The following is a 14,330-nucleotide window of genomic DNA, read 5'->3' on the forward strand; positions in this document are numbered from 1 at the left end:
TGGTCCTGAACGCTTTTCACCACCCCAAGTCATCTAGTCCAATCCTTGGGTCAACGAAGGAATCTCTCTTGCTTAATACCTTTAACTCCGGCAAAAAGCAAAGCCCCTGCATGTGCCTCAGAGATCACAGCAGCTGGTTATGGTCTTTGCCCCAAATTAAGCCGGATGAAGGCAATGCTGGTGCCACATCTATCTGTGGCTTTGCTGTTTTCCAGGTGCTTCTGTATACACTTTCTCATTCGGTTTGACCTTGTAACCTTGTGCCCTCCAACCCACACTGGGAGCAGCTGACACCCTTCCTGCCCATATCCTGGTCGCAGGAAGCCATACCTGGCACCACAGCAGTGCTGTGTACCTGCTCCAGCGCTGAGCCAGCATGATGCTGCTCCCCAAGGCCGGGCAGCTCCGAACCTCCTACATGGCCTCTCTTCCTCACTGCCCTTCAAGAGGAGGTGGCCTTTGATCTTCTTCCCCCTTACCCTCTTAGGGAACACAGACTGCAGCTGCTATGGGGTAAAGCAAAATGCATGCTTATTATGTAAAGTGTATTAACCCCTCTAGTCACTGTATTCGTATTCCAGAATATTCTATATTCTCGCTCTCTTCTTTCTTAGTAAGCAGCAGAGAGGTTTCCATAGAGGCTTTGATACAACAAAGACCTGGATTCAAGACCTAGCTCTGTTGCTTATTAGCTGTCAGGGCCTTTGTCAACTTATTTAGGTTGCTAAGACTCAGGTTTCTCACTGATAAAACAGGGATAATGACCAACACTAGCTACTTTATCAGGTTGTGAGAATGAAATACAGAGTCACAAAAAGTACTTACTACAGTACCCGGCACAGAATAAACACACGATAAACGTGACTATGATGCTGCCACTGCCACTGCCACTGCCACTCCTGCTCCTTTGCTACAAACACGGGCTGGCTGTCAGGAGACTTGAAGGGCATGGGGAGCCTGGGGGGCTCCGTCAGCTAAGCATCTGACTCTTGATTCTGGCTCAGGTCGTGATCTCACAGTTCACAAGTTCGAGCCCCACACTGAGCTCCGCACCGTCAGCGCACAGCCTCCTTGAGATTTTCTCTCTGCCTCTCCCTCTGCTCCTTCCCCATGCTAGTGTGTGCACTCACATGCACACGCACGTTCTCTCTCAAGTAAATACATAAACTTTAAAAAAAAGGAGAGGGGTGCCTGGGTGGCTCAGTCAGTTAAGCGTCCAGCCTCAGCTCAGGTCACGATCTCATGCTTCGTGGGTTCGAGCCCCATGCCAGGCTCTGTGCTGACAGATTCTGTGTCTCCCTCTCTCTCTGCCCTATCCTGCTCCCACTCTGTCTTGCTCTCTCTCGCTCTCTCTCTCAAAAATAAACATTAAAAAAAAAAAAAAAGGAGAGTCTAAGGACTAACATTCACATTAGTTGCTATTCACACACCTGGCAGAAGCCAGTAGGACAAGGTAGAGCAATTCTCCAGAGTCACTAGGAGACACCTGTATGGTTGCACTGGTTCAAAACAGGCCCCAGAGCTTATGTCAAACCTAGGAACTCTGGAAGGAGGAGAAAATAAAAGCTGCCTAGTATGCACACACTGGGATCCAACTTGCCTTTCCACCTTTGGCTCCTGTCATAGCCAAAGTAGTGCTCTAGTCACAAGTAAACTCACGGTGTGAAACAATTCAGCCTTGCCTATGCCTCTCTGCCTTTTCAGGCACCGGTCTTTATACCCAAACTTACTCTTTCTTCTCTTTTCCAACAGGTGGATTTTTTAAAACCATATTTCATATGGTATACGTTAAGGTCCAGCTTAACTATCACCTCCTCTCTGAAGATGGCCCCATTCCACTGTCTCAAACAGAATTATCCTTCCTTCCTGTGTGTCTCCACTCCGCACCTACTCCTGTTAGAGCAGTTAATGTGGTACTGTCGCTTTTGTTTACACATCTCTGTCTCTCGCTGGACCCTGAGATCCTTAAAGGCAGGGCTATAGCTTCCAACTACCGTTTCTCAGCTCAGCAAGCAGAGTGCAGAATACGATGCCCATCTGGCATAAGGTAGAGAGCTCACATGTGTTTACTGAGCATATGAATGAATCTCTTAGACTTGAGGAAAGGATACCATACTAACTATACAACAAACCTATAACTTTACACAACTTTCTGCTAGGTGCCTAATTGACCTTTTCCACCCTTTAGCTCATCCTCCCGTAAGAATTGTTTTAGTTTGAAAAGTCTTCTCATCTTTTCTATGTCTTTAGATACAATGCTAAAGATATAGCATGAAGTAAACAAATACACTTAAAAAAACGCCCAAAACACCACATACTAGCTTCATATTGTGGCAATGTAAAATGACAGAAAATTATCTCAAAATGATAGTAGAAAACAAAAACTCAGTCTGTAATATACTCCACAGAGACAGCATGGTATGGTAGAAAGACCGTGAATATTAAATCCTACATCCCTGGAACTTAAATCTGGCTCTGCCACACACCAGCTGAGGAAATGTGAACAATTACGATTTCTGAGCCACGATGTTTTCTTACTTACAAAAATATGCAACATTCTACTGACAGCTCCCCAACACTGGTCACCCTTAAGGACTGCAGAAAATTGGGGAATCAATAATGATATCCAGAATTTAGCTGGTGTCATCCACTAAGGTAGCAGATGAAAGCAGCGGGTTTAAGGGGAGAAAGGAGTTCAATTTTGAACACACTGAGTTACCTGCAGGAAATCCAGAGAGAGATGCCTGGCAAGGTGTTGAATATTAAGGCGCGTTCTAGGTTGGAAATACAGTTTCAGGAGTACTGGTGACATCACCCAGGGAGTATAGGTGACATCACCCAGGGAGAGTGTGCCAGGAACATGGGCCAGGTACGGAACCCGGGAGAACACCAACGTTTAAGGGAGAGGAGGGGGAAATGGGAGAGAAGGAGTAGTCTGAGATATAAGGAGAATGCAGCCAGGAATGCAGGAAGTAAAGAAAAGAGCTGCAAGAATTGGGGAGCAATCAACAGTATCAAACACAGCACAGAGCTCCGGTGGGATAAGAAGTGAAACAACATCCGATAAATTTGGCAATTTGACATCACAGAGGATCTTATCTTGAGAATGCCAGCAGAGAGGGAGGATGTGGGTGAAGAAGCGGGGGGGGGAGGTTTGTAGGTGGTGATGCTGAGTAAAGGCTACTCTTTGAAAGTTTCAATGGCAGGAGAAGAGTGGTTAGACTAGCTGGGGATGTGGGGTCAAGTAAGGGTGCTCATTACAGTGCGAGAGGCTTTGACAGTGTTTAAAGCTGAGGGGAAGGAGCATGTGTGAAAAGGGAAAGACTGACAGAAGAGTGTCACAGCACAAAACAGTGAGAGGAAAACTGAGAGAGGGAAGTTCTAGAGAAAGTTCTAGAGAAAGTCCCCTGGATGGGGACTGACCCTGAACAGCAGACAGGAGATTTCATCCTCTGAAATTGGGGGAATCTTTTATTTAAACTTGAATCCACAGGCCAAAGTCTGTAGCCCCAACAAAGTCTCTGGAACAGGAGTGCCTCTCCAGAGCTTATATGGAACATTCTACTGCTAGATTCAGAGGTGGCAGAAATTGTCCTATAAGGGGGCAATCCTAATCTTGAATGGTGTCAAACAGGGTTATATGTAATGAACAATATGTAAAGAATTTACACCTGGTATGAATTTGGAAGCAATGAGTAAGAGAAGCGTTCCTCTGTATAAGGACTTTACGGGCTTACTCTCTGACGAAGAAAGGATTTAAAATATGGTTAGTTATCATCAGAAGATGATTGATATCACCTTGATTTTGAGACATCCTCCAACACTTCAATGGTCATTACTAAATAAGTCATTCGACAGGTCAATTTTTATTAAAACAAAAATGTTTCACACCCTGGAAAAAACTATCAGAGACTAATCCCTCTGATAGTGGAATTTTATGACTAAGGTGATTAGCTAATAACACACATTCCAGAATTCAGGTAAAAGGTGTCTTTCTCACTAATGTGGCTACTGGTGCAAGGACTTGAGAAGACCTGAGGCTCTTTTCTGGAGAAAATGCTAGGTTCTATCTGCAGATGGCCCGGTGACTCACACTGATGCTGAAATGTACTGGACCCCTGCCTATGTAAAAATCGAAGACTGGCAAAATGTCTCAACAGAGTGACAATCCTGGCTTTTAAGTAACTCAGAAGATCGGCATTATGGGTCATTTTAAAGATTATAATTTAGTGCTTGCTAAAGGCCTATTTAAGACACCAAGTATTTAGACAGCATGTAGCCTTTGATTCTTCTGGATTCTCCAAGTTTAGTCTCCATACCAAGTTAGAGCACCACAACCTCTCAAGTACCTGGACCGTATTATCTTTAATGCACTCACCATTATATGTAATGATGAATTTCTTTACCTGTTTATTATCTGTCTCCCCAACAAAAACTAAGTTTCCGGAGTAGCATAAAGAGATCGTCTGTTTTGTTCCCAAGGGCATGGAGCAGAGCCTGGGCATATAGAAAACGCTCAATAACAATGTATCAGATTATCAAATGAATGACTGAATGCTAGACTCTTCCTTAGCCCTCCACAATCAATCACAAAATCCTATCAACTTATCTCTGTAACACCTCTTGACTTCATCCACTCCCTTTACTTTTCACTTCCACCATCACACTTTGGACCCTCACTACCCCACGGCTGGTCTCTGTCCCAGTTCTCTTTCCATCTGGTCCCCCGTACGTACCACGGCCACATTCACCTCCCCCAAGCACAGCTTCAATCACATCTCCTCAGTCCCCGACACCGTCAGTAGTTCTCCACTATTTGTCAAGTAAAGACCAAAGTTCCTGGTCTCACACTAAGTCCACCGTGATTTGGCTCCAGCTCTCCCCTCCCAGCCTCATCTCCCAAGGCTCCTCACTCATTTCCCCACATTCCAGCCCAATCAGACCCCTCAGCTTTCTCCTCCGCTGTCCTACACCCTGGTCTCTGAGCCTTTGCTCATATTGTTCTTTCTGCCTACAATGTTTCAGTCTACCCTTCTTTTCTAAACTCCGAAGCCTGATTCAAATACTACAATTACAATGAGGTAAGTAAGGCCCTTTCTGGGCTCCCTTATCAAAAATAGTATATTATACACTACCATGTTATAAGCTACTTCAGGGTAAAGAGTGGACTTCATGAATCTTTGTTTCCGCAACAGAATCGAACAGACTGCTCCACCCCTGCAATGCCTCCCATATAGGAACGCTCAAGAAGTATTTGTTGAATAAGCGGGTTGTTCTTTTATGAGGCAACCCAAACTAGTATATATTCCAATGTCAGCTTCTCTCATTTCCTTTATAGTCAGTGAATACACGGAGGGTGACACAAGTCACCCAGCCAAGAAAGAAGCAAGAACACTTAGTAAAGGCAGACGTGACAGGACAACTTAGAATATTCAGGAAGTGGCATCCTTTGTGTAATACATACTTGATACCAACAAACCAAGAAGAGATTCAAGCACTAGGAGGAGGCTATCAACCCATGACCTTTGATAAAGTTCCTTCCAATTCTAAGTTTCTACAAGAGGAGAGATAAGACTGGTGGCGCTGAACAATAGTCATCCAGCCCTTTGAAAATCTCTAAAATGTCAGGATCTACTTCCTCAGCCCCTAAAGGAAACTAATTCTTTGGGAAAGGAAAAGATACACTGGTAATCAGCCTCTTCTCCCTATAGAGTTCAATTCATTTTGGTAGATGGGAAAATTTTCATTAGAGAAAACATCATAATGTCACCTTTCATGTTCAAAGCACTCAGAAAAATACACAGTGTTTTCGTAGGCATATTTCCTAAGATTAATTTATTCAACAGATAGGGATTGAGCACTTACGACAGTGCAGGCACTGCTCCAGCCGATGAGCAGACAAGAGGATGAACAACAAACAAATAAACATATGGCTGGTGTTGCTGAGTGCTACAGAGAAAACTGATGCGGGGTAGGAGCAACAGGCTGTTTCATTTTGTAAAGGGTAGTCAAGATCATCACAACAACCTGGCGAAATAGGTGCAATACTATAATCTTAATTTCCAGGATTAGGGAAACCGATTCCCTGAGTGGTTAAGTTACATACATGTTAACCTGGAATTAGACGGGCAGGGGGGCAGAAATAAGATTTCCCAACACTGGGTCTATTGCTAAGGGTTTTTTAAAAAAAATAATAAAATAAATAAACCTTATTTATTTATTTTGGGTGGGTGTGGGGGGGACAGAGAGCGAGAGCTAGAGAGAATCCCAAATAGGTTCTGTGCTGTTAGTGTGGAGTCTGACATGGGGCTCGAACTCAAGAATGGTGAGATCATGACCCGAGCCGAAATCAAGAGTTGGATGTTTAAAGGACTGAGCCACCCAGGCGCCCCTATTGCTAAGGTTTTAAAGAGGACCTAGAGTTGGGAATGTTCAACTAAATTCCTTCCCCTCTAGAGAATGTTGCTTGGAGAGTGGAAAAGAGCCCCATACATGCACATCATTAACCCATCACCCTGAGAATGGCCTGCCTCCCACTGGTGCATAAGCATTTGCCTCCCTTTGGTCCGGTGAATAAAATAACAGAAACACCATTTTGGTTTTTTTTTTAACATTGTTGCAAAATGGTTTTTTTGAGCAAAATAAAGTTTGAAAACATGCAGTTTTTATTTAGAATGGAAAGGTGCATCTAGCCTTATTGTGCAAGAGCAGGCAATGCAACACTTCATTAGCAAAATTTCAAACCACACCTAATGGACGTAAACTCTCCTTTAGCGGCCTGTCTCTGCTCTGCACACCTGTTGAAAAGTGTGTGAAAATAGACTCAGCAAGGATTTTCTGCCAAGAGCACATGGGACTGCGCGCGCGCGCGTGTGTGTGTATATGCGCGCACATGTGCGTGTGCCTGTGTGTGTGTGGGTAAGGAGAAAATTGTAAACATTGCTGGGAACAGGATGCCCTCCTATATCTAACCTGAATTAAATCTAAAAGCCACTTGTTAGTAAAGGTAGGGCTAAAGATCTTAATGTAGCACAGGAATTCAGAAGGTAGAATCAGTTCTGGTAGAGAGAATCAAGTCAGGCTGTAAGGAAGAAGAGGGCCTTGGACGAATGGGTCGAGGGTCAAAAGTTTCATGAAGTTAAAGGACATTCTGAGAGGAGGGAATGGAGACCAGGAGGCAGGGGGCACTAGGGAAACAGAAAGCAGTCTGCTCCAGCTAAAACGTAACAGTGACAGACACATGTGTGAAACACAATGAGAAGGATATAGATATAGGCCCAACTCTTATCTTGTATTTATTATAGGCAAGGAAACTGAAGCCCCAGAGATTTTAAGTGGTTTACCCAAAGGCAAACAAGGGGCAAAGAAAGAACTAAAATGGAAGTTTTTATGTTTCCAGCTAGGTGCTCTTTTCATTGTCCCATTCTGTCGTTGGGGACGGGTGGGAGATCTTCTTCCCTTTAAAAGTAAACATATACAGAGAGGTTAAATGAGTTGCCTTTAGATTACATGTCCAGTTGAATAGTGGCAGCAGTGCTGATACTGAGCCCGAGTCTCTGGAACAGCTTGTGGAGGGCCGCCGCACGACTTAGCAACTTCACTGGAGAAGGTAAAATCCTGGAGCTAATACAAAGGCCATCCTTCCCCTCAGAAGCACTGTACCTGTCAGGACCCATCCTGAAAAAGGTTATAAAACCACAGGGACGATCAGGGATGTGGGTGAAAAAGCAGGTTCTTCTTCCTGTCTCTAAATTTGCCTACCTAGCTCCAGAAGGACTCAGCCAATGGAGTGGAGTATTGATGAACAAAACATGAGAAAAGCGGAGAACTCGAAACGTGTTGTAATAAACTGAGAGTTAGGAGGCATGGGTTTTAGTTTTGACTCTACCACCAACACGGGTGCTGGCTTTTGACAAGAACTTTACCCCATTAAATTTATAAGAGGAGGATGATGAACCAGCCTATATCTAAGGCTACAATATTCTAATTTTCTATAATTCTTGGTAGACTCCAATTTGCAGGAAGAGACAGGAAGAGTTGAAGGCACACTGAACTCTGAGAAACAACATGTAATTTAATGCAATAGGAATGAGCCCTATTTAAAGGCACATCAGTCCATCCTATAATTTCGATTTTTGTTTACATTTATATTTCTGAACAGAAAAGGACACACAGAGCAATTACCAATTTTAAGAAATGGGAAAAGGAGTAGGAGTCAACTCTGAAGGCCTTTTTCAACTTAATCCATAGACTTTCTTGCTGCCCCACTTAAGATGGTTATTGGAATAGATGTGGCCATTTGAAATTCACTAAGTTACTATTAAGAACTGGAGAGAGGCGTCAGGGTGGCTCAGTCGGTTAAGCGTCTGACTCTTGATTTCGGCTCGGGCTCACGTTCATGACATGGAGCCCCATGTCGGGCTCTGTGCTGGCCGTGGAGCCTGCTTAAGATGCTCTCTCTCCCTCTGCCCCTCCCCTGTTCACTTGTGTGCTTCCCTCTCTCTCTCTCTCTCTCTCTCTCTCTCTAAAAAAAAAAAAAAAAAAAAAAAAAAAAAAAAAAAAAAAAAAAAAAAAGAAAGACTTCAACAGGTTTAAGAAAATAGAAAGAAAACCAAGAACAAAGACATGTTGGCGAGTTCAAGCTTCTTAGAGTACCTATTTGGTTTTGAATATACATATATAAAGAAACTCGGGAAGATCCTACTAAAAACAGTGGTCACCTTTTCAGGGAGACAGAAGTGAGCAGATGAGGGAGAGATGTAAAGGGGAGACTTTTTACCAAATAACTTTAATTGACTTTTTAACCATGTAGGTAAATAACTAATTTTTATTTAAAAATCAAATAAATAAATAAATATAAACATCCCCGAAATTCTATTTTTTGCAAGCAACTGTTGAAAAACAAGAAAGCCAAACAAAGGACACATTAGAACAAAGTCCCAAGAGGCAAAGAAAATGTTGTAACACTGGGAGGTCTGAGGAAACCCAAAGAGAGAATCATCTAGACTGTTTTCAGGGACCAGCTGGGAAAGTCAGTGAAATGCAACATGCACAACACTGTTGAGGGCCTGAAGTAGCTTATGATAGCTCAAACCAGCACCAGCTGGTACAAGAGTGTCTTAAAAAATACGACACACAGGTTTATGTCCCCTTGTCCCTGGAAGAGTGTGAAATCCACAAGGGGGTAAAAATGAGAACTCTACCAATGGGGAAGTAGTTTTCCTTCACCCTCTAAAACAGAGGGAAGGAAATGAGACACCGGTGTCAATGAGAGCCATAAAAGTGATTAATTAGGTAGAAAAGGAGACCTATGAGGAAACGGGAAAGAAATCCACTTTTATCATTTAGCAAAGAAATTGTATTTTGGAAGAATTATTTAAGGCAGCCCATGAAACACAAACATAAGGGAATGTCCTCTTAAAGTCATTTCTACTCTCAGGATTTTTTGATTTGTGGGTTAGTTCCCAGTGTGCTTCCTTGTAGAGGAGACCTTGCTAATTTGGCCTAGTGAAAGGCCTAGTTAGTAAGAAGTATTAGGAATGCCAGGGAAGACCTGCAAATAAACTTGAGCCAGCACATTATTAATCAACTAAAAAATCCCTCGCGGGGCGCCTGGGTGGCGCAGTCGGTTAAGCGTCCGACTTCAGCCAGGTCACGATCTCACGGTCCGTGAGTTCGAGCCCCGCATCAGGCTCTGGGCTGATGGCTCAGAGCCTGGAACCTGTTTCCGATTCTGTGTCTCCCTCTCTCTCTGCCCCTCCCCCATTCATGCTCTGTCTCTCCCTGTCCCAAAAATAAATTAAAAAAAAAAAAAAAATCCCTCGCTTTGGGGCGCCTGGCTGGCGCAGTCGGTAGAGCACGCAACTCTTGATCTTGGGGTTGTAAGTTTGAGCCCCTTATTGGGTATGGAGAATACTTAAAAATAAAATCTTAAACAAAAACATCCCTTGCTTATAAGGACAATTAATACTTCCGAAGTGCTACTAATGTTCTTTCTTGTTACAAGTGTTAGTTTGTTTGCTTCATAACAATCATTAAGCTATGCATTTATGTTTTATGAACTTTTCTGCATGGCGGTATATTTCACAATAAAAAAAATGATCACCAAAAAAAAAAAAAAAATACAATTAAAGTTATCCTTTCCACAAACTATACACCCTTGTGGTGAGGCCAAAGGCTGAAGTCATCCTGTCTATCATGAAGAACCAGTCTCCTGATGGAGCTCCACCAACACTCCTACCCAAGGAATGACACCCAATCAGGGCCAGAGATCTGCCCTCTCTGAGGCCTCACTCCCAATCCAGGGTCACTGAAATCTGAGGCATTAGGAGAAAAGAGGCTACCTATAGGGCAGACACCAGGGGAAAAGGCATGCAAAGGAAAACTGGGCCCTGTTGATGTGTATTCTTCATATATTAAGTCGGGTTTAAGAAAAGGAGATTGAATCTGCATTTGAGTTGGAAAGATAAACAGTTCAAATAAAAGCAAAACAGTTCTGGCTGCCTGAAAGGCCAGGGTCCAAAGGGCTTTACATATCTACTTATTGCACTAAGAGTACTTTCTGAAAAAGTCACACCATTGGCCAACTCACCTAAATAGGCACAACCTAAACCCTGTGATTTGTCATTGCTTTGTAGCTCTACTAAGATCATGGATGCAAGAATAGGAAAGTGTAAGAAGACATTTCTAAAAATATTTCAAAATTTTACAATGGGATGAAATGTTCTTCTAAAAATAGCCCAAGATTCCACGTTCCCTTGTTCACTAACCCAGAAAGTTAAAGCCTGCCTCCTCCCTCACCCATCTAGCCCACTCGGCAAAGGCCCACATTACAAAGCCAGACTTTAAAGAAGGGAAGAGTAACTGAGCAAATCAATGAAAGTTTATGAAAACTACTCAGCTCCAGAACTTGAGATGTGAAGAAGTCCTTAGAAAGTCTGTCCAACTTCTCAGTTCTAGATGAGAAAATTTAGGCCCAAAGAGGTGACACATCTTGCTAAAAGGACATGAACTAGTTTTGGGAAGTTGTTTTATTTATAACTTGCTTTTCCCATAAACTATTTGAGGCATCTTGAACAATACACATATGAGAAAAGAGAAATATAGATCAGAAACATGGTTCATTATGGTAGAGTCAGGATTTCTTACTTCTGGTTGACTGTTATTCACATCACTTCATGCTTCGTTTCTTAAACTTTCTATATTTCCCAGTGGAGGATACAGGCCACTGTTGGCACTTATATCCTGAGTTGCAAGAGAAGTGAGTGAAGGACCATCTTGTGTAGACAACGTCATAACTGCCTTTGCCATCCTGAGCCAAAAACGCCTTCACAACTACAGCTGGGTCAAGAGATCAACTGGTCTCATCTTACTTCTGTCTCGTTATTAAGCCAAGAAACTAAAATTTCTTCCAAATTATGAGCCTGAAGGACAATTTAGTTAAGGGAAGCTTATGGGGCAGTTTTGTTAATATAGATAGTTGAGTTAAGCTTTATATTTGTGAATATGTTATCATACACAGACTTTTCTCCCCTCATCTGGAAACACCTCTCAATCTAATTCTTTAAATGACCTTTGTCAAATGGGGGATCCCTAGAATGGTGTTTGGCGTCAGTCCTCAGTATGCAATGGCTAAGTAGTTGGCTGGCGGATTAGCCAGGGGGCTTTGCTTCTCCACCTGTTGCCTTGCTGCAAAAGAGAATCATGAGAAAGAAGCCCACGGTTGGGTCAAATGTTTGTTAGAGGAGTTTGAAACTCTTGGCCAAATGAAGACAAGTATTTATTTCACTTGTGCTTCTTACAGGCAAGAGTAACAGAACTGACTCTAATGTAAGAATGAGTGTTGGCTCAAGCCGGACAACTGAGTAACAAGGCCAAAGACCTGGTCTCCTCACGGGCCCAGTTTGGTTTACCCTCTACTATTCCTGTCCCCAGCAGCTAAGATCTAGTGTCACCAAGGGACAGAGGAAGTTCCGATAGAGTACAAATCCATCATCTCCTTCAAAACAGTAGGCTTTGCTGATGTTGTAACAGTTACATCATCTTTATATGTAAAGATGGAATTCTGAGTGGGTGTGGGAGACAGATTCTACCTGGCTGCATCATCTTTCGGTACGCCATCTTTCTTGGACTCTATTAAATAGTCCCGTTTCATTTATGTTCTCTTTTGTTTTTGTTTTCGAATCTGTTTTCATCTTTTTCTGATCTGGCCTGGAGCCAAAAATTGAAGCCTTATTAACAGACTCGAGGAGCGTCAAGGCCCACAAATGAGCCTGAGCAGCAATGACACTGAAAAACAAACCCCATTAACCAGAACCGAAACAAAGGATTAACTACTTATCCAAACTCTGGCAAAGGGACAGTTCTTCCTCCCCCGTCTCCCCTAAGCCTGTTAGGAAAGGGGTGTCTGAAGCCGCACTGCCGTCTCCTCCAACTCACTTTCTGCGTCAAATAGTATGGGTCAAAGTCCTCCAGGGGAACTGCAACCAGGCCTTGCGGGATGTCCCCATAGATGAAAGGCAAACTCTTCCCCGCTTCCAGGTCACTGTTCGGCTTGGGCTTGCTGTCCTCATCGTCTTCCCGATGACTGCCTTCGGCCTTTGGCGGTTTCTTGAGCTTGCTCTCGGCAATGCGCCTCTCGATGTTTGCCAGTGACTCAGGGGTGAAAGGCTTGAAACTATCAGGGCCTGGTGGTGCGAGCAGCCGCGCTGCCATCTTCTCATCCTGCAGCAGCTTCGTTAGTTATGCTGCGTCCGGGACAGGTCAGCTCTGGAAGAAACGGCAACACAGACAGCAGTAATCAATCGCTGCTCTAAAAAGAGGCCAGACCAAACCATCTCACTCTCGACCTTTATTCACAACCTCCGCAACACATAGTTTCTTCTGTGACACGGGTGTTTTGCTCTTCAGAAAATCTGTGGCGGGAATGGGCGAGATGATGCTCATAAGCCCCTCTCAGGGGAATGGTCAGCCAGGGAGATCCAAAGATGGGAGGCTCCTAAATTGCTCGTGTTTGTTACTTACATGCAACTCACTGTTTGTAAACCACACACAACCACAAACATACATCCCATACCCTCAACGGACTTCTATTCTAAACTAGTAAGGCATATTTGACATTACCCAGGGGGATGTTGTCAGCTTTGGAATCCTCCTATGATGCTCAAGTCACCCTCCTGTCCTGGAAGTCTACTCCCTACAGAGATACTCTTTCTTCCAAAGACAACGCAAGGGCAAACTGTCACTCTTTCCAGATTCCGGGTTCTGAAAACACTAAACCCTTCAAAACTTTGGAGGCACAACAAAATACAGACAAAATAGCTCCCATTTGCTTTGGCTCTTCCATTTCGAGTTATTTTTCAATCCACCAAGTTGTGTAAAATCCATCTGGTACAGAAGTCCAGAAGTGCGTGCTTTGCTGACCAAGATCCTGCCAGGGACAACCGGGGGCCGGGGGTGGGGGTGAGGGGAGCAATTGGTGGAGGAATCTCAGAGAACTTCCTCTGAAACAATAGCACCACACTGCCACAGGGTGAATGATGGCCGAAAGGCCTGCACGCAGCCCAGAGGGGCTCAAGCCAGGAAGGACAGAAGTAAGAACAGAACAAACCAAGTTTTTCTTCTAAAAGGAAAAACGAAGTAATGCCACACGAGAGCCAGTGATTTCGAAGCACAGGATCTGAAAAGCCCGTTTCCATGTTTACACAGAGTCCTGGGTCATTTAAAACACGCCCTGAAACAGGGGAATCCCTGACATCAAAAGCACGCATGCTTGGTGCCTGTCACAAAAGGACCTGAGCAGGTGAGTCTTACCACGAAGGCTTTAGGGTTGCACCGGCATCTCATCTGGTGTTCCTGGTGCTGCTTACTCCCTTTAGTTTTGTGAGCTCCACAGAGACAATCGGGGAACTTCTTTTAGAAAGGCTAAAGATTGTTCTCTCCCTCCTACTTAGCCCTCAGGGTCCACTTCAAGGCAAGTACCCATAAAACTCAAGGCTCCTCAAGAGGATGGTAGTAGAGTTAACTCTAAATAATTTGGGAGTGAAATACCCCAGGGCTCCTTTCATAAATACACCCGCAGAGATCCCAGATTTCTCTAGTGGTGGTGATTGCTAAGTGTTGCAAAGGCAGTGTGTAGCGTCTATATATGGGCTGGTCAGCTCACTCCCTTACAGCATGGGACTAATGAGGCCAGAACCACAAGTCCACCCTCACACACACCAGAGAGCCTCACACTGTGCTGAAAAAAACCCCACTATTCCATAGACCATGGGGTCAAATAAATCATTCTCACGTGTGAAGCACAGGATTCCTGAGATGCAAAGGATTTT

At 43.8% G+C, this 14,330-nt stretch overlaps 1 protein-coding gene across 8 annotated transcripts in view; it reads right to left on the reverse strand.

Annotated features, from left to right (window-relative positions):
- The window catches only part of SCN8A (sodium voltage-gated channel alpha subunit 8), a 179,897-nt gene that overhangs the window by 109,782 nt on the left and 55,785 nt on the right, over window positions 1-14,330 (reverse strand). For all 8 annotated transcript variants that reach the window (XM_040488080.1, XM_040488076.1, XM_040488077.1 and 5 more), the window contains exon 2: window positions 12,439-12,768. In XM_040488080.1, the coding sequence (XP_040344014.1) occupies window positions 12,439-12,714 (276 nt within the window). In that variant the 5' untranslated portion in view covers window positions 12,715-12,768. The remainder of the gene's footprint in view (window positions 1-12,438; window positions 12,769-14,330) is intronic.

The sequence above is a fragment of the Herpailurus yagouaroundi genome, unplaced genomic scaffold (genome assembly GCF_014898765.1).
Source record: "Herpailurus yagouaroundi ecotype Mexico unplaced genomic scaffold, PumYag 166, whole genome shotgun sequence".
Taxonomy (NCBI): domain Eukaryota; kingdom Metazoa; phylum Chordata; class Mammalia; order Carnivora; family Felidae; genus Herpailurus; species Herpailurus yagouaroundi.